The following is a 26,202-nucleotide window of genomic DNA, read 5'->3' on the forward strand; positions in this document are numbered from 1 at the left end:
AGCCTCAGAGAAAATGTCAATAAAAAAATAAATGGGAAGCCGTATTTATACTACAAATATGTCAAATGCAAGCTTTCAATCCATATTGTGTGTAAAATATCAAAACTGAGCTACGACCATTTTTTCGCTTTGAAAATCCCGTTGGTCAATATAGGCCAATGGAACCAGTTTTGACCAGAGATTTATCTTCGGTTCCTGAATTGATCAATCGCATTAATTTCTCATGAGAGTGGCCAAATAAGGAGTGCCCTGGCCAAATAAGGTGTATGGGAGTTAAAATTATAAGGAAAATAAGTTGTTTTTCTTATGTTTTGAGCCAACTTGGACGAGTAAATGAATGTAGCTCTATCATGTGAATGTGATCTACTGAACACAAAAGGTTTCATGCTGATTGGCTATGTAAAACGGTGTATAATCTCCTATGGCTACAACTGGCGTATGACCAAAACCGGAGCTTCTACCATAAAACAAATAATTTATGTATAAGAGTTTGTGCCGACAATCACAGTGACGGATCATTCATAGTTTGTTGAAAAATTATATTTACGTCCCACCGTTGTAACGAATAAATGTGCTGTCATACTCATTTTACAGATTTGAAATATAAGCATGAAACGAGCTCACCAATTGAGCCTTCATCCTTGACTGAGCAGCCACAATTCACTTTCAGCTCTCAGTTTAAACCTAAGAAGGTGCTTTTCGGACATAATGCAGACAGCAACGCCGGTTCTTGGCCACATTGTTCAAAACAACCATTTATTTGCCGTGTGGTCATTTAAATGCACAGGGTTAAATACGCACACGTCGTTCCGGTGATAGGATTTACACAGATCAGGGGTACAAGGGGTGAACACACATAACTGCATTTAAAATGGAATTATCCGTTGGAATCGTGGCGAGAGGGGGAAAAACGGAAACCCTCCCCACGATACAATCCCGTATCGATCCAATCATCTTTCACTATAGAAATCCAATTCAGCTAAGCGACGCCCCCTGAAAGGAGGGTCACTCGTAAGGGGGGCAATTAAATGCCGGTTTTGAGACAATTTTGACTAACTTTTTCGGATGTAACTTTCAGGACTTAGCGTATAACTATAGGCGGCCGACTTCCAATGACAAGGACGGCTTATTCCTCCTGCTTGGGGTAGCTCAGCTCGTAGATCAGTTTACCGATTCCAAGCAAACCGACCACACAGAGCACGCTGGTCGTCATGAACAGCACTTGATCCACTGGGCCTCCCTTCAGGTGCACAGGCTTGCCATCGGGTTTCTGGAAAAAGGAAAGCGTTTTAGTTAAGCAGTTTTCAATCATTTGACTCAAACCCCTATTTGTACAGGCTTCCACATCAAGTTGGTAAAAACATTCAAATGATATTACTTCATATTCTACTTCTTCTTGGAATTACGTCCTCACTAAGACATAGCCTGCTTCTCAGCTTAGTATTCAATGAGCACTTTCACAGTTCCACTGAGCTTTCTTTGCCAATTTTGCCATTTTCACATTCGTATATCGTGTGGCAGGTACGATGATACTCTGTGCCCAGAGAAGTCAAGGAAATTTCTATTACGAAAAGATCCTGGACCGACCGGGAATCGAATCTATACACCTTTAACATGGCTTTGCTCTGTAGGCACGGGCTCTAAACCACTCAGCAAAGGAATACCCCCAGAAACACTCGGTTACCCATGGCTTTTAGGGTGAGATCATAAGTTATGCGAGATATCATTTTAATAGGTTTTTTTTACCAACTTGATGACAATGAACTGTACGAATATGAGTTTGAGTCACTGTAGGTACCAAAAGTAAGAGGAACTACTCACCTGGAACTTAGCCTGGATGTGCTTCAGCTGCTTGTAGCCTTCGGCGACCTCTCCGGACGAAGCGGCCGGGGTCTTGGAGAACTGGCGGGTGGTCTGCACGGCCAGACGGGCAATGTTCTGAAAAAAAAGTAGAGGTGCGGCGGTAAGCTAAAGTGATCCCCAAAATTACGTAATGTGAGGTTAACCGATGCTGGTCATTCCTGACAGTTTTCGCACCAAATTCCTTCGGAAATCCAGCATTTCACCAACAATCCGAATACTCACCCTTGCGCTCATGATGACGGGAGTTAGCAGTGGATTCAACGGAGCAAATAATCCGGAAGATTCGGATGGCAAACTTTTTTCTTCACCTTGCGTGTGCCAAAGCGAAAATATGAAATTCGAGCAGCTGCCGAAGATGGAGAAAATTGTGACAGTTCCAGGCAGAAACGTCAAAATATGCGCAACGGGGTCAAAATGTCAAAATTGATTTTCATAATTCCGGAAGTGATGCCAGAAGTTCTGTTGAAGTATTATGGGTCCAACAGAAATAAGGACAAACATTTTTTTTAATATAATTTTTTCTCAATCTCCAAGCGTCGCGACTAATATTTGAGTAGTGCGCTGTGTTCATAAACATCGTAAGAATGCAGCGCCACATATGTCATTATGACAGTTATGTCGGGAACGAGTCACACGTCGCGTGTCCCACACGCGCGTTCCGATTTGGTGGGCGCGCGACAATATTTTTTAAATAACTAGATTGTGGTCGGGATGGTAATTTTTGATGGCAAAGCAGGAAGCAGCAAAAAATTCAAAAGAAGTTTACTATTCATCTTTCTCAGGTTATTTATTTCAATGGTAAGAGAAAAATATCGTAGCAAATAGCTTCAATATTGTTTTATCCATCTCAATTTGGTTTTCATTTCTTTCAGTACTTGAACAAAACAATGTACATAATTCTTAAAGGGAACCCTCAGACGACCAGGGAAACTCTTGAGCTAGACAGAGTCTCAAACATACTCCGAATTGGATAAATAAAATAATATCGCTCGAGCATTTTCCAGGACTTATGGTTGGTGCAAAAATGTAATGGAATAAGTTAGTAGGACTGGGATTGAAAATCAATATATCTTTATAACAATGTAGTGATGTATTTTCGTAAATTAGCTGAAGTATTTTTTATTCAAAAACTGGTAATTTGATGCAATTATCTTCCATGATTTTTTTTCATCACTATACACAAAAATGCGATTTGGGGGCCTGGGGAGATCAGCGCAATTTACTGGTTGCAGGACTTTCTCTGATATTTTGGTAAATATATATGCTTTGTAGTCTTGTTCACTTTTGTTTGAAGATAGGAACTTTTGATCATAAACGCGATTATCCGCAGTAGATGTATTTTCAATTTAACATTGCGTGCCGTTTCAGGATTGATTAGGTAACATTGGGCCGTATGAATAAAATGTAGTAAAGTTGAGTTTACTACATTCTCGGTAGTAAACGCTATATGTGGAACACGAGTGGAACATGTTTGTGTCATTTTCCTTTCTACACCTTTCGAACATACTACAAACAACGCATTGCTATGAATAAAGGTAGCATTTACTACAAAGCTACTGGTAGTTAGCTTCAGAGGTTGCTACACATGCTTTGAGATTGCGGAATTGGTTGGAATAATTTACTTTTGAGTAAAAAATCATGGGAAAACGATATGAGTTTTGATATTTCGGAAGGTATTTTGAGTTTTGCTTAGGAATTCTGAGGTTACGAAAACATTCGCCCCGCCAATTCTGAGATTCCGGTAAGTTTACCGGCAGTAGCAATTTGTAATATCCGTGTGAATTCTGGCATTACGAGAATTATGATATTTCCTAGGAATTTTAGGATGTCGGTAGGAATTCAGAAATTTATAATGTAATTCTGAATTTTACGTGTAAATTCTAACATCTCAGATTCTCAGATTTCCTTTGGAACTCCGGAATTCCTGTAGGAACTTTGGTATTTCAATAGGGATGTTGGATTTTTAATGATAATTCTGGAATTTTAAAAGCCACTCTAGGAATATTGCGGAAATATTAGAAATCTGTTAAAACTCTATAATTGGGGTGGGAATGGGATTCCGGTTATTAATCTCTTTGAATTCTGTGGGTATCTTTGAGACGGTATTTCTGTTAGAATCTATGAGATTCCGGTGGGATTCCTGCGCATTATTATGTGAATATTCTGAAAATTAATCTTTGTAATTATTGTAAATATATTAAAGGTTTTTAAGATTCCGTTGGTCTCCAGTTCCGTTGGAATTTCAAAGCAAATAGCAAGCTTCAATATAAACCTTTTGAATGTCGGTAAATATTTTATAGATTTTAATTGGATTTTTTTAAATAATTTCAAGGGGAACCCTGGTGTTTTAGGGGAGATCCTCATTGAATTTTAACGACTACCAATGGGACTACTATCCCATAAAAATCTGTACATACTAAGTTCTAGAAATTCCAAGGATACTATCAGAAACCCCACCAAAATTACGAGAATATCACAGAAACACTTAGAACTTCCGGAATTCAACATGCTGTTAAGAAAACACATGAGGAGCATCAAAATTCTACCGCAATTTCACCAGAATTCTCAGTACTGGTGCTAGAAAATATGTGGTTCCTAATTTGATAGCTGTAGTCTCAAGATGACTTCATAGATGTTAAGCTAATATTTAAAAAAAAAATCATCAATCATTGGCGTTGGCGAAGACCGAAAACCACTCAGAAAATTCTTTGATGTACCATCATCATAAAATCATGAACATAAAGAGAATACCAGACTTATCGTAAAATTACACTACAAAACTTGTCAAATTACAGCACCTTCATGATTTTGTGCAAATTGTCGCGTAATCGATTAGATTCCATGCATTTCCTTCATATGCATGATTGTAAATATTAATTTTAAGCGTCACTCTGAATAGATTGTAATAGATTTACGTGTAGAATCACTCTGCACTCTGAATGGAAATTTCTTAACGTGCAGCTTCAGTCACTGCTCATGTTCGAAAGTAGTAAGTACTACATGTTCGAAAAGTTTTTTATTCATACCAAAAGTGTAGTAAACTTTGTGGATTTTGTTTTTGAGTAGATGCTACATGTAGTAAAGTTCAACGTTTTTTATTCATATCACCCAATGGGCCGTATGAATAAAATGTAGTAAAGTTGAGTTTACTACATTCTCGGTAGTAAACGCTATATGTGGAACACGAGTGGAACATGTTTGTGTCATTTTCCTTTCTACACCCGGATAAAAAATACAATACAAAAACAATATAACGTATTGAAACAGTACCATTCAATATATTGGAAATACAATACAGTGTTTTGTGAAATGACAATACAATTACAGTACAATATATTGTTTTCAACAGTTCACTGTATGGTATATGAGATTTTTGCAATATAATGTATGGGTGGTTAAGTATCGTAACAATACAAATATAGATATTTTCTCATACAAATATTTTGAAAACACAATATGATATATTGTTCATGTATTGTCTTGATAAGCAATTCGTGTATTGTTGTACAATACAAAAACAATTCAACAAACTGTATCAAGGTTGCATGTCAGCTAATGTCAAGTGACTTCTAAAAAACTACTTATTTTGACTTTTTGAATATTTTCCACCCAACATTTCTTGCTTTTTGAACTTGTTTTGTTTATTTCTTTCAGCAAAGCTACATAGAAAAAAGCAACAGTTGTTTTACGCGAAAATAGGAATTTGACCAAAATTGTAAGGTATAAAACCAATTAAAAACAATACAACGTTCTGTTACAACATATTATATTGTTTTTGAATTGTATATCCAAACTTCGACATTCAATTACAATACACTGTATTGTATCCAATACGTTATATTGTACATTAATGGTTTATTCCATTCACTGAATGATACGTTTTTATCCGGGCACCTTTCGAACATACTACAAACAACGCATTGCTATGAATAAAGGTAGCATTTACTACAAAGCTACTGGAAGTTAGCTTTAGAGGTTGCTACACATGCTTTGAGTTTGCGGAATTGAATGGAATAATTTATTTTTGAGTAAAAATCATGGGAAAACGATATGAGTTTTGATATATCGGAAGGTATTTTGAGTTTTGCAAACACTGAGGCAAAAATACTTAGGTTTTCCATAAATCAAGACTTATGAACCAGCCAAGTTCTGGTTTCATTGAACGCTTAAACATTTCGAAAATGGGATCATAAGTTTCATAAGTGAGAGCTTTGAATTCTTTATCAACAATTACTTGAAATATTTATCATAGACATCGCTAGAAGAACTACTCCGCTTTCGATCTTGGCTACAAGTTAATCGTAAACAGATCACATGTTATCAAAACATGTCAATTTTGGTGCACGCCTGAAATAAAAGGCGAACAACATTATCGATTGATAAAACGATTAGAGTTAATACCATTGCGTTTAATACCGAATTTCATTGATTGACTTATGAAATTAATTACTGAAATTCTTCACCAAAATCATAAGTAAAACTTACAAATTTCAACAATAATCGTTGTGGCGCCAAATCATAATTATTCCTTAAGAAATTATTAAGTTTTTTTGCCTCAGTGAAGGAAATCTGAGGTTACGAAAACTTTCGCTCCGCCAATTCTGAGATTCCGGTAAGATTACCGGCAGTAGCAATTTGTAATATCCGTGTGAATTCTGGCATTACGATAATTATGTTATTTTCTAGGAATTTTAGGATGTCGGTAGGAATTCAGATATTGATAAAGTAATTCTGAATTTTACGTGTAAATTCTGACATATCAGATTTCCTTTTGAATTCCGGAATTCCTGTAGGAACTTTGAGATTCCGATAGGGATGTCGGATTTTTTATGATAATTCTGAAAATTTAAATACCATTCTAGGAATATTGCGGAAATATTAGGAATCTGGTAAAAACTCTAGATTTGGGGTGGGATTCTAATATTAATCTCTTGGAATTCTGTGGGTATCTTCGAGACGGTATTTCTGTAAGAATCTATGAGATTGCGGTGGGATTCCTGCGAATTATTGTGTGAATATTTGTGATTCCGAAAATCAATCTTTGTAATTATTGTAAAAACCTTTAAGATTCCGTTGATCTCAAGTTCCGTTGGAATTTCAAAGTAAAGCTTTAATATAAACGTTTTGAATGTCGGTAAATATTTTATAGATTTCAATGGGATTTTTTGTGGAATCGTTAAGAATTTTATTAATTTCAAAGGGAACCCTGGTGTTTTAGGGGAGATCCTCATTGAATTCTAACGACTACCAATGGAATCACTACAATTCTCATAAAAATCTCTACATTCTAAGTTCTAGACATTCCAAGGATACTATCAGAAACCCCACCAGAATAACGAGAATATCACAGAAACACTTAGAACATCGGAATTCAACATGCTGTTAAGAAAACACGCGAGGAGCATCAAAATTCTACCGCAATTTCACCAGAATCTCAGTACTGGTGCTAGAAAATATGTGGTTCCAAATTTGATAGCTGTAATCTCAAGATCTCTTCATTTTAAGCTAGTATTTAAAAAATCATCGGCGTTGGCGAAGGCCGAAAACCTCCCAGAAAATTCTTTGATGTACCATCATCATAAAATCATAGTCATAGAGAGAATACCAGACTAATCGCAAAATTACACTACAAATCTTGTCAAATAACAGCACCTTCATGATTTGTGCAAATTGTCGCGTAATCGATTAGATTCCATGCATTTTTTTCATATGCATGATTGTATTAATTTTAAGCGTCTCTCTGAATAGATTATTCTTTACGTGCAGAATCACTCTGCACTCTGAATGGAAATTTCTTAACGTGCAGCTTCAGTCACTGCTCATGTTCGAAAGTAGTAAGTACTACATGTTCGAAAAGTTTTTTATTCATACCAAAAGTGTAGTAAACTTTGTGGATTTTGTTTTTGAGTAGATGCTACATGTAGTAAAGTTCAAAGTTTTTTATTCATATCACCCATTCTCTCTCCAGTAACTGTTGTTGAAATAAGCTCTGATATTCCGATGTACTTTCCTCCTATCGCACTGCTTGTGCTTGTTGTCCGGAATTTGCTGATAGAATGGGGTTGAACAATATGCCGGCAAGGCTCAGTGAGGAAGCCATGCTGGCCACAATTCTGATTTTTATTCCTTTGAAGCTGAGCTTTGATAAAATACTTAAGGATTGTTTTTAAATGTTTCGCAAAGGGAAACATTTAAGAGAGAGAGACAGACAGGCGGCCGCTAGTATTTATTTACTTGTGTTGAAGAACTGTCAATCATTTCGTCGCTCTCAGAGTTGCATTGGGCGATTTTGGATCGGATTCGTAGATTTAAATGAGATTTTTGGGATAATTTTAGATTTTTTCGATTATTGTCATTTTGCTAAGAAAACCGTGTACAAAATCAGTAAAAATGTGTGAGTCTTCCGAAAATGGATCAAAACGATAATAATGAATGATGAATTCGATAAACTGAAAATAATCTGTAAATAATTTGAACAATTAAATAAATGTGCGTGTAAGTAGGTGAAATTTAAACGAAATTGATTAGAGTCGCGCCCCTCGGCTAAACTACGTGATTATACTGCTTTCTTATACGAGAACTCGGTAGCTTAGAGTTATACTAGGCTCGTTTTGTCGGATGCTAAACGAGGCCTAGACCCAACCAGGTGGATAGTGATTTAGTGTGACATTTAAACTGTTTAGTTTAAATTGTTCTCAGAGTGCTAAGTATATTGACAGCTATAGAAGGTATGCTATTCACGACTGTGCATTAGTATTAGTAGATAGTTATGAACTTTTTCCGGATTTGTATGGCATTTGTTATACTTTAATGCAATTTAAGTAAATTTAGGTATTTAGGATAACAAAATATCGATAACTTAGCAGAATAATTTATTACATATCCGATTGGGAGGTCATTTAATGCATTTGTTCTATTTATGAGGAGTATTTTTCATGTTTCTCATCACAACCCATTACCTCCCTCAGAAATAACTAACAGTGCAAGTTATTTTTTTTAATTTATATACAAGAATATATTTACTATATGTACATAGAAAGGCCTTATTGTACGGAATGCAGCAGTTGAATCTGATATAATTTGGGAAATTCGACCGAACGTCCTGGCAAAGACACATGAAAGGCCCAAATACAAAGGAGTGAGAGTGACATTAAGGTCGATACTGAAAAGTTTCAAGCTTTACATCAGTGTTTTTGGAAGATTTTCGATAGACCCTTTCGATATTTTAGATAGGTATAATATAATAAATAACGCAAGTTGCATTTACTTGTTGTTTATTGTTCAGTATAATTTAACTTTCGATAGTTATTCAAAACTTACATCAGGATTTTTTTTATTTTCTTCCGCTATAGTCCTGCTATCTGATTCTCGGAAGTTCTTGGAACATACGAAAAGATTCGTGGTATTGTACGGTCATCAATGCTTATGCTTATGCTTATGCTTATGCATACGAAAAGATTCGTGGTATTCACCCCTCTTCTTGCTTACGTTCGAATGCTCTTTCGATCGAAAACCGTTTTGCATTCTCGTTTACGCCAGCAAAATCAAGTGGGCCGTGGATTCGAACGTATAGGATTCGATCGAAAGTTGGATACGCCGTAAACAAGAATGAGGGTGATTTGTTTTCACGTTTTAGCTCAAAAATGTTAGCCACCAGTTTCTCTGCACATTGATCGTTGGAACTCTATGGAAAATAACCGGTTTACATGGTTCTGTTTTAGGTTTCTTGGAATATAATTTGCATGTCGGAACATGACAATTTTCTAGTTCCAAACCGGTGAAAACTGGCACTGAAAAAGTTTTCGTAGCTTGATCGAAAGAGTACATTTGTCTAAGTATAATACAATTTGAAAGCGCTTCAATATCATAATTTTGATAACGTGATTAATGAAGGTTTAAATCTGTAGACTCAATGAGATTTCAATGGACATAATAACAGCTCGTCCCGCAGTAACATTTGCCGAGCAATGATTCAAAAGCGATTTCCATACTAACTTCAAATTTATTTAAAAAATAGTTCCAGGGCACGAAAAATTATGAAATTTCGGATTCTGGCTCAATTTTTGACGTAGAATTATGATATGTAAAAAAATGAATACTTCTAAACAAACCAATTGAATTAATTGAATTTATATGCCGATTTCAGTACAAATCTGATGGATTTTTATAACTATTTTATCTGTGTGAGTGTTTTCGTGTAAGATAGACAAAAATGCAGCGTACCTTTAGTAGCTGTCAAAATACGTTGCTCAGAGTGTACATTCTCGGTAGTAAACGCTGTATGTGGAACACGAGTGGAACATGTTTGTGTCATTTTCCCTTCTACACCTTTCGAACATACTACAAACAACGCATTGCTATGAATAAAGGTAGCATTTACTAGAGTGCCTGTAAACAGATCCACTCTGGCATTTATTACTAAGCTACTGGTAGTTAGCTTCAGAGGTTGCTACACATGCTTTGAGATTGCAGAATTGAATGGAATAATTTACTTTTGAGTAAAAATCATGAGAAAACGATATAAGTTTTGATATTTCGGAAGGTATTTTAAGTTTTGCTTAGGAATTTTGAGGTTACGAAAACATTCGCCCCGCCAATGCTGAGATTCCGGTATGATTACCGGCAGTAGCAATTTGTAATACAGTCGAATTTCGTTCGTTGCACTATCTTTAAGTGGGCTACGTTTTAATTGGGCTCCCGTTAGTTGGGCTATAGCCCACCTAAAACGAAGGCAAACGTCATTTTCTGACATAAGACGCAATTTATCAATGTTGGTAGCTCTGTTTTTCTTTTGTTCTATGTTATTTGACAGCTCGAAACTCAGCCCGATTAGTGAAAGTCTTTCACTAAGTGGGCCACAGGTTTAGTTTAACGAACGAAAGTTGACTGTATCCGTGTGAATTCTGGCATTACGATAATTATGTTATTTTCTAGGAATTTTAGGATGTTGGTAGGAATTCATATATTTATAATGTAATTCTGAATTTTGCGTGTAAATACTGACATCTCAGACTCTCAGATTTCCTTTGGAATTCCGGAATTCCTGTAGGAACTTTGGGATTCCGATAGGGATGTTCCAGTTCCATTGGAATTTCAAAGCAAAACTTCAATATAAACCTTTTGAATGTCGGTAAATATTTTAAAGATTTCAATGGGATTTTTTGTGAAATCGATAAGAATTTTAATTATTTCAAAGATAACCCAGGTGTTTTAGGGGAGATCCTCATTGAATTCTAACGACTACCAATGGAATCACAACAATTCCCATAAAAATCTCTACATTCTATGTTCTAGAAATTCCAAGGATACTATCAGAAACCCCACCAAAATAACGAGAATATCACAGAAACACTTAGAACTTCCGAAATTCAACATACTGTTAAGAACACAAACGGGGAGCATCAAAATTCTACCGCAATCTCACTAGAATCTCAGTACTGTTGCTAGAAAATATGTGGTTCCTAATTTGATAGCTGTAATCTCTAGATCTCCTCATAGATGTTAAGCTGATATCAAAAAAAAATAAAAATTGGCGTTGGCGAAGACCGAAAACCACCCAGAAAATTCTTTGATGTACCATCATCATAAAATCATAGACATAAAGAGAATACCAGACTAATCGCAAAATTACACTACAAATATTGTCAAATTACAGCACCTTCATGATTGTGTGCAAATAGGGTCCTAAAGCCCTGTCCCGATTTTAGTGCCAAACGCTTAAGTTTAGGCCAAAAATACATGTTTACTCAATTTTCTAATGTTTTCCGTTCACTGAAACAAGCGTTGCAGTAATGAGAACCATGAACAAGTTTTTAAATTCACTATTCCAACCCAGATTGAGCTATGATGGACGCATTTTATTTGTGTTTTGTTCCATCTCAATCCAACTGCATCGCTAGCCGAGCGGTAAGCGTCCGCGCTTGACAATCGCCAGATCCTCGGTTCGATTCTGGCCTGCTGCAAGTTTTTAACCATGATATAGTCATTTTTACTGTCGGAATGGTGCCATGGTAAAATTGAAAATACAAACTGTTCGAAATAAATGCGAATTTAGTCTGCACAAATCAAGTGGCGTTGTGTATTTAATTTAACCCTCTGATATAGTATTTTCAACCGCAACGCTGTTCTCAGTGTTGGTTTAAGTCCAAAAAACATTTTTGTATGTTTTTTTAGATTTTGTCACACCCCTTGGCTTAAACTCAAATTTTGGGTGTATTTTGTTTTCCGTGTCCCTTCCGAAATGTCAGATAGGAACAATCCCAGTGTTAAAACTAAAACCCCTGTGGTGTTTTTGTCGACTAAGTGAACGTCAAACATGATCTCAAGTGTCAAGGTTCATTTATGGACACAATAGGTCGTATGAATAAACTGAGCAAAAGCTTTTACTTTACTCAAATCCACCTGTCAAATTATTTTCTTGAGCATTTACTCAAGTTGGTATGATAAAACTGAGCATTTGAGCATTTACTTTTCGAACATCCGAATTCGTATGAATAAAGTGGTAAAAGCTGAGTAAATGCTCAGAAAATTCTGAGTCACCTACTGACCATGCTCAGTTCAAAAGTTTAGTATGAAAATTGAATTGAAAATTGCAATAAGATGCATGTAATCAGCATCATTATGAATTTATGGTTTTCGATCGTTGCGGACGTTGGCAGAATTCAGTTAGTCGGATTTTATAAGGCCAGGCACTACGACAGACAACTGCGCACCTACAGCAATGTGAATCGCGTGATGTTTTTGGCTGTTGACCAATATTCACTACGTAAGACAATTTTGGAGGGTTCTCTCCCCATCGTAATATATTTGTATGAAAGTTAAAAACAATTTGTATGACGCGTAATAACTCCCAAACCCCCCTCCTCTCATAAAACCAACCCTTACGTGTTTAATGGACTGCACTTTAGGAACTTAAATAGTCATGATTGGCGAAATACAAGCTTTCTCCCAATTTGAATTGTGGTAAATAATTTTCAAATTCTGCAAGCCGGTGTACGAACGAGCTCGAAAGAAAATTCGAGAACCTGATGATATATGTCTTGAAATACCAATTTGGATTTCGATAAACTCGGCATATAAAATTGACGCAAGGTTTGGAATCGAAGCTGAGACAACACTGACCACAAATAACACAAAAAATCCTTCAGAGATTCTTCCAAGTATTTCTCTAGATGTTCAACAAAATCTTGATTTTTCAAATGGTTTAGGGTTTACCTTCAGAAACTTTTTAGGGAATAAATCCAAAGTTTTCATTTAGTTTTTCATCCAAGCTCAAATTAGCAATCCGCAAAGAATTCCTTCATTATTTATTAACATCTTTAGTAAATTAGCCAATTTGTAAATGATCCCTTACTTTGTCAGAGACGGATTTCATATTACAGATGCTAGCGATTGATATGCAACTAAAAAATCGATAGATTTGAGTATTGCATGCATCAACATAAAAAAACGTCACAAAAAAAATTGTAAAATAATAATGAATATACATATTTTGCGTTTTTTTATTATTTAATAATTACCATTTCTCCACAACTCTCGTAAAAATGACGTGCTAACATAATTTTGTTAGATTTAAGGAATACATTGTAAAATATTACAAAACTGAAACTTCAGCGAAAATATTCTAAAAGAATAAGCCGAAGCTTTTGTGATGAAATTTATTGAACAAACTTCGAAACTTCAATTTGGCGAATTTTACATTTATTTATCAACATCTGCTGCAGCGTTGATGTAAAATAAACATCATATTTGTTCAAGTAATTCAAAATGATAAGTTGAATTGTAAGCGAACGAATTAAATTGTTTAACTGTTGAAAGACAACTTAGGTTAGAAGCTGCTGGCGGTTCGGATTCTAAGGAAGGCCTTCTAAAAAAATATTGTTGAATTATTTGAAGAATCATTTGCTGAATATCGGACGAAATTTGTGGAGAATACTTACTCTTGGATTTTTTATGAAGATCTTTCTGTTTTAAGACGAATTCTTCAAAATATTATGAATTAGATTATTTTGAGATAACTAGCAGTTTATCTGATCAGGTCTTTTAAGGATATTCCATACGGATTTTGGCGGATAAGGGCCAGATAGTCGTAGCATTAAATTCGCAGCTATTCAGCAACTTCAAGATGAGGGTCGTGGTTTCAAATCCTACCGGGTTGGCATTTTTCTTTACTTTCCAGGGCATAGAGTATCTTCGTACCAGCCACACGATATACACATGATAAATTGGTCAGTTGGTAAAGAAAGTCCTCACCAAAAGTAGGCTCTTACTCATCTTTACTGGTAGGATGATGTTACGTGTTACGAAAGAAGAAGCAGATTTTGGCAGATTCTTACAAAATCTGTGGTGGGTTTTGGGCAAAACCAATAGATATCAGCTGGTGAAAAATGTTGACGAACATACGGTTAATTTTCGTAACGACGTTTATTTCTTTAAATTTCAATCTTGTTTCCAATGCCTGCGTTAACTACGATGCACTTCCCTAGTCCTATAGTTTCTCATTCACTAGTGCCAATCCGGTCACCTGTGGCATCTTGAATTAACATATAACACACAGACGTGTTGGATTCAATGCAATTTCCTTTTGTTGCTGATGCTGCTAATGCTGGTTGGTTGTTAATGAAGATGCTGCCGGTTTAACTTCATTCTTACGATAATCCTGGTGCTGTTACATATCGACCCTACAGGAACTAAGCTCGACGTTATCGTTCAGTGGAATTTAGCTTGTTCTGGGAGGGTACGGTCACCGTTTGATTGGTAAGATCTGTTTGCGAGGGATACGAATAAATTATTTGCAGAATAACAAAAGTGCATCTAGAGACGAACCAGCCAAGGGCTGAAAGTCTCTCTAATAAAGAAAATTCATTTCAACAAAAGTGCAAATCACTTACCTTTGTGGACGAACCGGCAGCCGTCACATGAGAAAAACTGCAGCAACATCCTTCATGTATCAAATGCAGTCTTTGCAGGCGGCACACGATGGTTGCAGTTTCTTGCGCTCACTGACTTATTCCCGGCAGACGTGATTGAATAGCTTCGCCGGGGTGTGTGAGTTCATCAGAAGCCGGCACAGGCGGTTGATTTCTTTCTCAAGCAAAATTTATGCTTGAGATCTTCAAAGGAACTGTTGGCTGCTGCGCAAAAATCGGATAGCCAAAACAAAAACAAAAATTTTGACAGAGTAAAAGCTAAGTTCGAAATTCGAACTTACTCTGAGCAAAGTACCGTTTTATTCATACGGTTTTGAGTAAATGCTCAGAGACTTTACTTTTCTCAAGTCGGGTTGAGTATGAGCAAGTACTCGGTTTTATTCATACGACCTAATTTTAAATTTAAAGTTTAAACATGATATAGCCGTTATTTGAGCGGGAAAAAATGCTAAAGTACTTGAAGTAACATGCTCTTTCGCGTTGTTAAATAAAACCAAGATTTTATTAAAAATTTTAGGACCCAATTGTCGCTTAATCGATTAGATTCCATGCATTTCCTTCATATGCGTGATTGTATTAATTTTAAGCGTCACTCTGAATAGATTGTTCTTTACGTGCAGAATCACTCTGCTTTCTGAATGGAAATTTCTTAACGTGCAGCTTCAGTCACCGCTCATGTTCGAAAGTAGTAAGTACTACATGTCGAAAAGTTTTTTATTCATACCAAAAGTGTAGTAAACTTTGTGGATTTTGTTTTTGACTAGATGCTACATGTAGTAAAGTTCAATGTTTTTTATTTATATCACCCATTACCGAGGGGCGCGACTCTAATCAATTTCGTTTAAATTTCACCTACTTACACGCACATTTATTTAATTGTTCAAATTATTTACAGATTATTTTCAGTTTATCGAATTCATCATTCATTATTATCGTTTTGATCCATTTTCGGAAGACTCACACATTTTTACTGATTTTGTACACGGTTTTCTTAGCAAAATGACAATAATCGAAAAAATCTAAAATTATCCCAAAAATCTCATTTAAATCTACGAATCCGATCCAAAATCGCCCAATGCAACTCCGAGAGCGACGAAATGATTGACAGTTCTTCAACACAAGTAAATAAATACTAGCGGCCGCCTGTCTGTCTCTCTCTCTCTCTCTTAAATGTTTCCCTTTGCGAAACATTTAAAAACAATCCTTAAGTATTTTATCAAAGCTCAGCTTCAAAGGAATAAAAATCAGAATTGTGGCCAGCATGGCTTCCTCACTGAGCCTTGCCGGCATATTGTTCAACCCCATCCTATCAGCAAATTCCGGACAACAAGCACAAGCAGTGCGATAGGAGGAAAGTACATCGGAATATCAGAGCTTATTTCAACAACAGTTACTGGAGAGAGAATGTTACCTAATCAATCCTGAAACGGCACGCAATGTTAAATTGAAAATACATCTACTGCGGATAATCGCGTTTATGATCAAAAGTTCCTATCTTCAAACAAAAGTGAACAAGACTACAAAGCATATATATTTACCAAAATATCAGAGAAAGTCCTGCAACCAGTAAATTGCGCTGATCTCCCCAGGCCCCCAAATCGCATTTTTGTGTATAGTGATGAAAAAAAATCATGGAAGATAATTGCATCAAATTACCAGTTTTTGAATAAAAAATACTTCAGCTAATTTACGAAAATACATCACTACATTGTTATAAAGATATATTGATTTTCAATCCCAGTCCTACTAACTTATTCCATTACATTTTTGCACCAACCATAAGTCCTGGAAAATGCTCGAGCGATATTATTTTATTTATCCAATTCGGAGTATGTTTGAGACTCTGTCTAGCTCAAGAGTTTCCCTGGTCGTCTGAGGGTTCCCTTTAAGAATTATGTACATTGTTTTGTTCAAGTACTGAAAGAAATGAAAACCAAATTGAGATGGATAAAACAATATTGAAGCTATTTGCTACGATATTTTTCTCTTACCATTGAAATAAATAACCTGAGAAAGATGAATAGTAAACTTCTTTTGAATTTTTTGCTGCTTCCTGCTTTGCCATCAAAAATTACCATCCCGACCACAATCTAGTTATTTAAAAAATATTGAATTGACCGCACCTGGGTATCGCGGTCTGACTCAATATGCTTGTCAAGCGGGAGCCTGATTGTCGGAGCCAAACATTCGAGATTGTGGTTATGTTACTTTTGAGAGAGTAATGTGATCTCGTGAGAAAGTATTGTAATCTCAGAGATAAAAAATATATTTATTTTTGTTGTTTTTTTTTATATATTGCAACAAATTGTTTCATAGTCATTTAAGGAATATACTTATTTCAACAGAGTGTACCTAATATACACACAAGGATAAATACTTGCCATGTGCAACATTTCAGACTTGTCGGTTGAGTATTTCTTCTCCATGCTTTTGTTGGCTACCAAAATAATCTTCAAAATCAAAGCGTTCGCGATGTTGACGCTATCGGTGTTTCCGAAATTGATTAATCAGAATCGTCGTTTTCGATTTTAATCGGTTTGTTGCTAGGAATCGAGTTTATACAACTTATAAGCCCACCATCATTATTGAAGGGGTATGCTACGGCCGGAATAACAAAACCATCGATAGAAGCTGACATGATCCTTACAATTGCTCCTCCGGCAACTTTAAACCTGAGTGCTGCGAACTGAATCCCATTTTATTTTCAAGCAAATCTTGAAACATGCTTCTTGCGAAGAATTGAGTTTGTCGTATTACTCCCTCAAACGTCACTTTGAATTCTCTGTTTATCAAATTTCGCTCTCTGATCTCTCTCTGGAGAGCTTGAATGCGTCCTAGCTCGAATGACTTTTTCATTGTGAAATCGGCTAATACTGGGTCTGCGAGAAGTGCGTGGATCTATTCCATTTTTATGTGACTGTGCCTGTGGATTACAACGCTGAGTTAGTTTAAAGTTGCCGGAGGAGCAATTGTAAGGATCATGTCAGCTTCTATCGATGGTTTTGTTATTCCGGCCGTAGCATACCCCTTCAATAATGATGGTGGGCTTATAAGTTGTATAAACTCGATTCCTAGCAACAAACCGATTAAAATCGAAAACGACGATTCTGATTAATCAATTTCGGAAACACCGATAGCGTCAACATCGCGAACGCTTTGATTTTGAAGATTATTTTGGTAGCCAACAAAAGCATGGAGAAGAAATACTCAACCGACAAGTCTGAAATGTTGCACATGGCAAGTATTTATCCTTGTGTGTATATTAGGTACACTCTGTTGAAATAAGTATATTCCTTAAATGACTATGAAACAATTTGTTGCAATATATAAAAAAAACAACAAAAATAAATATATTTTTTATCTCTGAGATTACAATACTTTCTCACGAGATCACATTACTCTCTCAAAAGTAACATAACCACAATCTCGAATGTTTGGCTCCGACAATCAGGCTCCCGCTTGACAAGCATATTGAGTCAGACCGCGATACCCAGCTTTAAACTAACTCAGCGTTGTAATCCACAGGCACAGTCACATAAAAATGGAATAGATCCACGCACTTCTCGCAGACCCAGTATTAGCCGATTTCACAATGAAAAAGTCATTCGAGCTAGGACGCATTCAAGCTCTCCAGAGAGAGATCAGAGAGCGAAATTTGATAAACAGAGAATTCAAAGTGACGTTTGAGGGAGTAATACGACAAACTCAATTCTTCGCAAGAAGCATGTTTCAAGATTTGCTTGAAAATAAGGGTTCATTCAAATATTACGTAACGCAAAATTGGTCAATTTTAGACCCCCTCCCACCCCCACGTAACAGCTTTTGTATGGGAAATTTTAATTTTTTGTATGAACCGTAACACAATGCCAGACCCCCTCCCTCCCCCTGTTGCGTTACGTAATATTTGAACGGTCCCTAAAATGGGATTCAGTTCGCAGCACTCAGGACCGCACCAACGACGACCAAGACGGAGAAAAACAAAACAAAATTACAAAAATTTATGAAATTTGACAGTTGTGTTTTAGGGATGTGCATTGATTTTAGCAAATTACGATGAACTATTTGCGATTCTATCGGATTTTTCGGATATCACTGATTATTTGTGATTTTTTTTCGATTGTATTTATTTTGTTTAAATCTTGGCATATTTCAAAGTTTCGTTCATTTTGGCTCGGTTTTGGCCTGAAATGGAGATAACCTGCAAGTGTCGCGCCCCTCGCCCATTACCGAGTGTTTTTAATGGTTTCAGGGAAAAATCCCCCGAGCTTTAGAAATATAAAAATATTTGCATTATTTGCTGAATAAAGGGAACTTATCTATTCGTTGATATAACTGTATCAAAATATTTACAGACGTTACAGTAGCTACGAAAAATGCACTTTTTTAACAAATTGATAAAAATGAGAAGCATACATACATAGTGAATGCTAAGATCATTGATTCCTCCGGGCTGAAACCATTGCAAAAGTAAGGGCAATTATGTTACGATAACTGATTTATTTACTTTGTCTTCTACTTGGTTCCAGTTTTTAGAATTCATGTACGGAACATCTATGTATATCATGAATCTCAGCGGTAACCTATCGTGAAAGGGTATTTTTCGGACGGAAGTGCTCATAAGACATGGTATGGAAGGCATTAGAATCATCAAAAGTTCTGAGAGAGCTAACAATCTTAAACCTACTCCGAATCTTGAAAAGCGAAATTCGCCAGTAGGTAATGATTGACTTGAGGTATTTCCCGAAACCCTCAAAATGTTTTGAAGATTAATTTCGATCATTAATTGCAAAAAATGATATTCAAATGTACTCAAGTAGTGTTCGAATGTTATTGTATTATATCGTCTATGAAATTTCACTGTAATGGTCCAAATTGAGTTGGGAGGAAGATTGTTTAACTGCTCGTTGAGTCCAGGCTCGTCTTTTCTGGTGCATGACTGCCATGGCGAGAATCGGGTTGTTTAGTGATTAAAAAAATACAGGTTTTCGTAGCTTGATCGATAGAGCACATTTTTCTAAGCATAACCTAATTTTATTGCGCTTTAATATCTCAATTTTGACATTTTAAATGATTAATGGAGCTTTCAATCTGTAGACTCAATGACATTTCAATTTACATAATGACAGCTCGTCTCAGAGTAAAATTTGTCGAGGGGTGATTCAAAAGCGATTTCAATACTAATTTCAAACGTGTTTTAAAAATAGTTCCAGTGCACGAAAAATTATGAAACTTTGGGTTCTTGCTCAACTTTTAAAGTAGAATCAGAAAGTGTAATAAACTGAATACCCCTAAACAAGCCAATTGCCTTTGATCGTCTTTTGTGTGTTTAAGAACTCAGCCCAACAACTCAGGAATCGCAACTTCCCTCTTCCCATACTGCTTCTGTTTGTTGCCCGGATGCTACCAAAGGTCTTCCATGTCTTCGTAGACCAGGGCTTCGTCTGAAGCGTTGCTTCCCTCTGCGACCACCAGTGACAATTTTGCCTGTTCTGGAGAATCCTCACTGGTTTCCTCCGATGGAAGAGGAGGCGACATATCAACCCGGATAAAAACGTATCATTCAGTGAATGGAATAAACCATTAATGTACAATATAACGTATTGGATACAATACAGTGTATTGTAATTGAATGTCGAAGTTTGGATATACAATTCAAAAACAATATAATATGTTGTAACAGAACGTTGTATTGTTTTTAATTGGTTTTATACCTTACAATTTTGGTCAAATTCCTATTTTCGCGTAAAACAACTGTTGCTTTTTTCTATGTAGCTTTGCTGAAAGAAATAAACAAAACAAGTTCAAAAAGCAAGAAATGTTGGGTGGAAAATATTCAAAAAGTCAAAATAAGTAGTTTTTTAGAAGTCACTTGACATTAGCTGACATGCAACCTTGATACAGTTTGTTGAATTGTTTTTGTATTGTACAACAATACACGAATTGCTTATCAAGACAATACATGAACAATATATCATATTGTGTTTTCAAAATATTTGTATGAGAAAATATCTATATTTGTATTGTTACGATACTTAACCACCCATACATTATATTGCAAAAATCTCATATACCATACAGTGAACTGTTGAAAACAATATATTGTACTGTAATTGTATTGTCATTTCACAAAACACTGTATTGTATTTCCAATATATTGAATGGTACTGTTTCAATACGTTATATTGTTTTTGTATTGTATTTTTTATCCGGGAAGTCTTTGACTATCATCTACAGCCTCTTCATTCGATTCTTTTAATTCTTCAACTAGATATTCATGTTCGAAATGCGGCAGTTCTTGGATTTCCTCCTGTTTCATGTGCTCAACGGGAGTTTCAGTGATTTCCGGAATGTCCTGAATCTCTTCCAATTGAAAATTCAGGTCGGATCCAGTTGAAAATCTTCATCAGCTTCCGGTCCACCTTGTGACACTCTTCTCGAATCTTGAATGCCTCGCGAAGGGCATTCAGGCATTCCGTGCAAGCCACTCCCGGTAGACCATCATCCTGTTCGACCTATTGAGTAGAACGATTAAGATTCATTATCCGTTGGTAATCTAACTGAGCAAACACTTACCGAAATTCCGGCGCAATCGGAAATCATGACTTCCGGAGTTACCGGGACATCTACCCTCGGGTTGAACAGTGGATTGAACGCGTCCCAATCGTCCTCCATACACACGCGACAAATATCCGCTGTATTCATGGCGTGATAAGGTTGGCGGCATTTAAAATCGCTTCGAATTTGTTCGAAAAACTTAGAAAACTAAAACTATAATGCAGCAAAAATCCATTTAGAAGTCGCTTTCTTTACTTATGCTTTGTTTTGCTTTCACATTCGTAAACATATGACGTGGCTAATTTACTGCTGCAGCTGTTTTGGCCCCACCGGCTGTACCAATGCTTATTTTTCTACAATATAGTGCCCCAGCAAAAGTATATTGCTACTCAGGATGATGTCAGGAGATCATAAGCATAGTTTTCGGCCTCGTCAACCTCAACGCTGATTCTCATTCCTGTGATTCCGAGCACAAAAGCCGATGGCTCGTGGAGTTTGTTTTCGCAGAAAAAAAGGAGAGCTGTCAAATTAACGTCGACTGTTTTAGCTCCGTATTGGGCGATTTCAAAACGGATTTGCTCATTTTATGAGATTTTTTGGGATAATTTCACGTGATTTCACATTTAATCGATTATTAGCATTTTGCTCAGGAAACCACGCAACTGAGCGTGCAAAATCTGCGATAACTTGCGAAAACTATGAAAATGGATTAAATCTGAAAAAATGAGTTCAATATCCAATAAAATGAAAATAATTTGTAGGTAGCTTCAAAAGTCAAACAAAATTGAGCTGAAGTATATGAAATTTAAACCGAATTGATTAGAGTCGCGCCCCTCGGTGCGCGACGCTAGGTTGCTCTTATGGTCGAAAGTTCCGTTTTGTAAATGAAACATAAACAACAGACAAAGATAAACCACGATATAGGGCGTGGCCAGGGTAGACGCGTCACGCGAAGTGACGCGAAAATCCTTTGGAGTTTGGCATTTTATTATTCATATTGGGTATTTCGTTCACCACTGGACTGCGCAGTCAGTTTTCATAAGTGCGATAATGTAAATAAGAGTGCGATCCTGCATCAAATCTTGTTGATGTCTTCAGCGCACTTATTCTACGATTTATAATGAATGAGTGCGCTGAAAACATCAACAAGATTGGATGCAGAATCGCACTTTTATTTTCCTTTCGTCACTTATAAAAACTAACTGCGGAGTCCAGTGGTGAATGAAATGCGCAATAATTGTTATTCCTTCCCAGGCAATTTTCGCATCGCTTCACGTGACGCGTCTACCCTGGCCGACACCTTCACTCAGAAATAAAAATAGTCTCAGAATTACTAAAGTTTATGCAATAGTCATAAATTACTAAAATTTAGTCATTCTGTGACAACCCGTGTTTCTGAGTGTTATTCGCTTTGTTGTTTGATTGCACGGAGAAAATGCAAAATGCTAATTAGATTGCTATTTATTATTTGTGTTTCATTTAAGGTGTTTACTATTTACAAATTATATTAATTATGCATTTCCAATATATTTTTTATACTAGACGATGCATATTTAGAAATTATTTTTTGTCATGCATTTGTGTTGCTTGTTGCTACACTTGGGACTTCGATTTTTTTTGTTTCAGTTTCGGTATACCAAGATGGCCGGCGGAACAATTTTCCTGTGTGGTTGTGAATATTAAGTTTTTCTCCTTGATCGGGCAGTTGGAAATAAATTTAAATAGCCGTGGTTGAAGTAATACAGTCCTGCGGTAGTGACCAAATCGTATTAGAAACGCCGGAAACATTTTTCGCCGTCCGGAATGGCGATTTATTGACCGACCCAAAAAGTAAGATTCCTCCAGGAGGACGATGAGATTAAAAGCGATGAAAAGGTCGACGTATGGTAAGTTAGATTGTACACACTCAATCACGATTTGCTTGTTCGGTAATTTTTTATGCTGGGTACGAATTGTAAATCATAAAAAATGCCGAACTTTCAGCTTTTTGATTGAAAACTTCTGAGGTTCAGAAATAATTTTTACTTTTTACTGAACTACGGTTGCTGTCAGACCCAATTTTCCAGCATTACCGAACAGGCCGAAAAGTCAGTAAAAACAATTACCGACTATTCAGTAGTTGATGTTTTTTACTGACTTTTCGTCAAAATAAAATCAAAACAAACTTATGCGCATGCGGGGAAGTGTCAAATGAGAATCTCCTGCTGTAAAATCGTCCGGCGCCGGGAGACACGGCTATGGCAACCAATCTTTTCCTGCACTTATTTTGCGCTTTCTTGTGGTAAGTAGTCGAAATTTAGTGAGAAACTCAACCATTTTAAGTAACGAAAAAGGCTTAGGACTGCTTACGTTGGTAAATTCGGTTGGTTTACATACAAGAGGTAAATTCATCTGCATCATTGAGTTTGCCTCTTGTATGCAAACCATCCAAATAATGATTTTGTCATACATTTTTCGATTACTTCCACTGAGATATGAGCATACCGTAGATGTTTATTCGTACGAAAAATGCATGTCGTTGTCCATGTTTATGTCGATTGGATTTTAATTTGTATTGATTTCTGAAAAAAACAGTATCCGGAAAAGCAAAGCATGGAGCATGGGAAACTGGAAGGCCAGTAAAAACGCTCTATAATTTTACTGACTAAGTCAGTAATTTCCATCAATCAAAACATATTGTGATTTACTGGGTTTTTTCGGTAATCGTAAAAATTACCGAAAAAACCGTAGTTCCAAAACCCAGTAAAATTTTACTGGGGTCGGTAATCTGAATTGGCTGTGTATGTATACTCATGAATTGTGGTTGAAAGTTTTCAATTGGTTACAGGATAGTTTCCACCCAGCATCCGGCAAAATTCCCATGAGGCAGGGGATCTTAAAATGGACACCAAACAAGATGAACCATACGCTAGAACAAAGGAGTCCGGAAACACGATGGGAAGATGAGGAGTGTCCAAGTATGAGAGTGTACATTTCAAATTAGTATTATCCAAAGTGAATAACATGTTATTTTAATGACGAACATGATGATTAAATAAATAAATGGGATATAGTTTGTTTTATTCTATTTGTATTGAATTTTCAGTTCATCTTCACATATATTTGATTCAGATTTTTTTTAAACAAAAGAATAACGGCGGTATAGAAATAGGAGCGTGATAAGCATTACGATTATTAAACGATTTTTATACTGTGAAATCATATTCCAGAAATATGCATTCCAAGGGGTGAACAGACCGAATATGGTTTTAGAATGGTATTTATGCCAACAAGTATTTATTTTATTTTCTTAGCGTGTGTGGTTTGGATTTATTCTGGAAAACAATCCCAAAGTGGATCATGGTTTCGGGGTTTATGCGTAGTATGCACCTGAAACGTAAAGCGCTCAAGTAAAATTTCTCCTTTTTACCGAAGTAATTTTGACAGCTGATCCAATATGAGCGAAATGTCACTTTTACTTGCGGAATAATTGAGCGGCACATTTTTCCGTACGGAAAAGTGACAGCTCCATTTGATTTGTACAGCAGGCGTTACCGATGTTATGAAATCAGCTCTACTTCTCAGCAGCGTACAGCTCAAGTAATTACGGTAGCGGAATCATTCCTTGGCCGTTTCTTGTCCTATCCTTTTGCACAGTACTTATGATCAGCGTACCGGCCATTAGCTTTGTCGGCTTTAAAGTCAGTGCCGTTTTCGAGTAGCTGCTTGATTTTTTGACGTTTCGGATCGGATCCGTGTTTATTCGCCAAAAGTATGGTGTTTCACTGATTATGAAAGACAAAATTGAAAATTAAAGCTTAAACTAGTGCTTTTATATAGAAATTAAACTTCAAAATGTCGCTGTTCAGTGCAATTTTAAGGTAGGTCCCAAATATTTCGTGAAACAAAAAACAAAAAAATAGTTTGTCTCTCGTAGGCCCGCCTCTCACTTTTCATTGGCGAAGACCTTCCTGGCCAGTCGCCTGCTACACACCGGCGCAATCCAGAACTTCCGCTTTACTCCGATCCTGTGCGCGGAACCGCTGAAGAAAAAGAAGAAAATCGATCCGCAGATCATCAAGCAGCGCGAGGAGCGGAAGCGCAAACGTCTGGAGAAGCAAATCCGGCGCCTGGAGAAGAATGCCCGGCAGCTGAAACCGGTCGAAGAGCTGGAAGTCCCGATGGAACTGCTGGACGAGCAGAAGCAACGTAAAAGAACCGGAATCAAAGTAAGTCCGGAGGTGGCCGAGAGTCGGGTGTTGCTGGAGAAGCAGTGGGCCAAGTACCGGATGGAGCAGAAGCTGCAGGACTATCAGCTGATCGATCGGGTTCTGGCGGCGCAGACCAAGGCGCTGAATGAGCTGAGGCTGGAATCGGAAGAACTGTACCAGAAGGCGGTGCAGGTCGATGAGGGACTGGTGCCGTTCAAGGCGGTGGGACCCGTTGCCACCCCGCCGATCGAGGGCTACGAAATGCCCGATGGGGAGTATCTGGATGTGTCGAAAAAGTTTGAATAGAGGTACTGAGCGGAATAAGAGTTTATTCGTTGGTTGCGTTATTAGAGGAAAGTTGTACGGTTACCCCACAGTTATGGATAACACGCAGATATGGATCAGTATTGCATTAAGTACAGAATGTCTCACCAAGGGGATGGATCATCAATGCAGGGCTGGTAGCACTACTTCAATGTAAGTCTCTAGAAGTCTTTTGTTCTTGATGAAAGGTTCCTTAAGTCTTTTTTCAGCAAAAATGGTCTCTTAAGTCACTAGTGAGCAAGTCTTTAAAAAGATACCAACTACTCGTATTCATGATATAAATTCTATTCTGCAGTTCAATAGAGGTATTTTAGTTCTGTATAGCGTCATCATAATTTTCA

The 26,202-nt window shown here is 36.8% G+C and overlaps 3 protein-coding genes and 1 long non-coding RNA gene across 4 annotated transcripts; 1 reads left to right on the top strand and 3 right to left on the bottom strand.

Annotated features, from left to right (window-relative positions):
• Positions 1 to 727: 727 nt before the first annotated feature.
• On the bottom strand, positions 728 to 2,255 carry LOC5569566 (cytochrome c oxidase subunit 7A, mitochondrial). The gene is made up of 3 exons (XM_001658579.2): positions 2,086 to 2,255; positions 1,822 to 1,938; positions 728 to 1,270 (listed from the first exon to the last, which is right to left on the bottom strand). Exons 1-3 carry the CDS (start codon positions 2,095 to 2,097, stop codon positions 1,127 to 1,129), a joined length of 273 nt encoding a protein of 90 aa, XP_001658629.1. The 5' UTR covers positions 2,098 to 2,255; the 3' UTR covers positions 728 to 1,126.
• An 11,459-nt stretch (positions 2,256 to 13,714) lies between these two features.
• On the bottom strand, positions 13,715 to 15,149 carry LOC110675185. The gene is made up of 3 exons (XR_002499299.1): positions 14,754 to 15,149; positions 13,803 to 14,626; positions 13,715 to 13,729 (listed from the first exon to the last, which is right to left on the bottom strand). It is a non-coding gene; the product is annotated as an uncharacterized LOC110675185 (long non-coding RNA).
• Positions 15,150 to 21,030: 5,881 nt separating this feature from the next.
• Positions 21,031 to 21,975, bottom strand: LOC110674435. Its single transcript, XM_021838665.1, has 2 exons — positions 21,366 to 21,975; positions 21,031 to 21,304 (listed from the first exon to the last, which is right to left on the bottom strand). Exons 1-2 carry the CDS (start codon positions 21,492 to 21,494, stop codon positions 21,125 to 21,127), a joined length of 309 nt encoding a protein of 102 aa, XP_021694357.1. The 5' UTR covers positions 21,495 to 21,975; the 3' UTR covers positions 21,031 to 21,124.
• A 3,074-nt stretch (positions 21,976 to 25,049) lies between these two features.
• On the top strand, positions 25,050 to 25,889 carry LOC5569568 (39S ribosomal protein L40, mitochondrial). Its single transcript, XM_001658581.2, has 2 exons — positions 25,050 to 25,207; positions 25,264 to 25,889. Exons 1-2 carry the CDS (start codon positions 25,182 to 25,184, stop codon positions 25,841 to 25,843), a joined length of 606 nt encoding a protein of 201 aa, XP_001658631.2. The 5' UTR covers positions 25,050 to 25,181; the 3' UTR covers positions 25,844 to 25,889.
• Positions 25,890 to 26,202: the final 313 nt, after the last annotated feature.

The sequence above is a fragment of the Aedes aegypti genome, chromosome 1 (genome assembly GCF_002204515.2).
Source record: "Aedes aegypti strain LVP_AGWG chromosome 1, AaegL5.0 Primary Assembly, whole genome shotgun sequence".
In the NCBI taxonomy this organism is placed as follows: domain Eukaryota; kingdom Metazoa; phylum Arthropoda; class Insecta; order Diptera; family Culicidae; genus Aedes; species Aedes aegypti.

Coding starts and splice junctions, on each gene's coding strand:
- LOC5569566 (XM_001658579.2), bottom strand. Junction 1,271..1,821: donor ACATCCAGGCTAAGTTCCAG/GTGAGTAGTTCC, acceptor TCCTTTTTCCAG/AAACCCGATGGCAAGCCTGT.
- LOC5569568 (XM_001658581.2), top strand. CDS start 25,182: ATGTCGCTGTTCAGTGCAATTTTAAG. Junction 25,208..25,263: donor CTGTTCAGTGCAATTTTAAG/GTAGGTCCCAAA, acceptor TGTCTCTCGTAG/GCCCGCCTCTCACTTTTCAT.
- LOC110674435 (XM_021838665.1), bottom strand. CDS start 21,494: ATGAATACAGCGGATATTTGTCGCGTGTGTATGGAGGACGATTGGGAC. Junction 21,305..21,365: donor CCGATTGCGCCGGAATTTCG/GTAAGTGTTTGC, acceptor TCTACTCAATAG/GTCGAACAGGATGATGGTCT.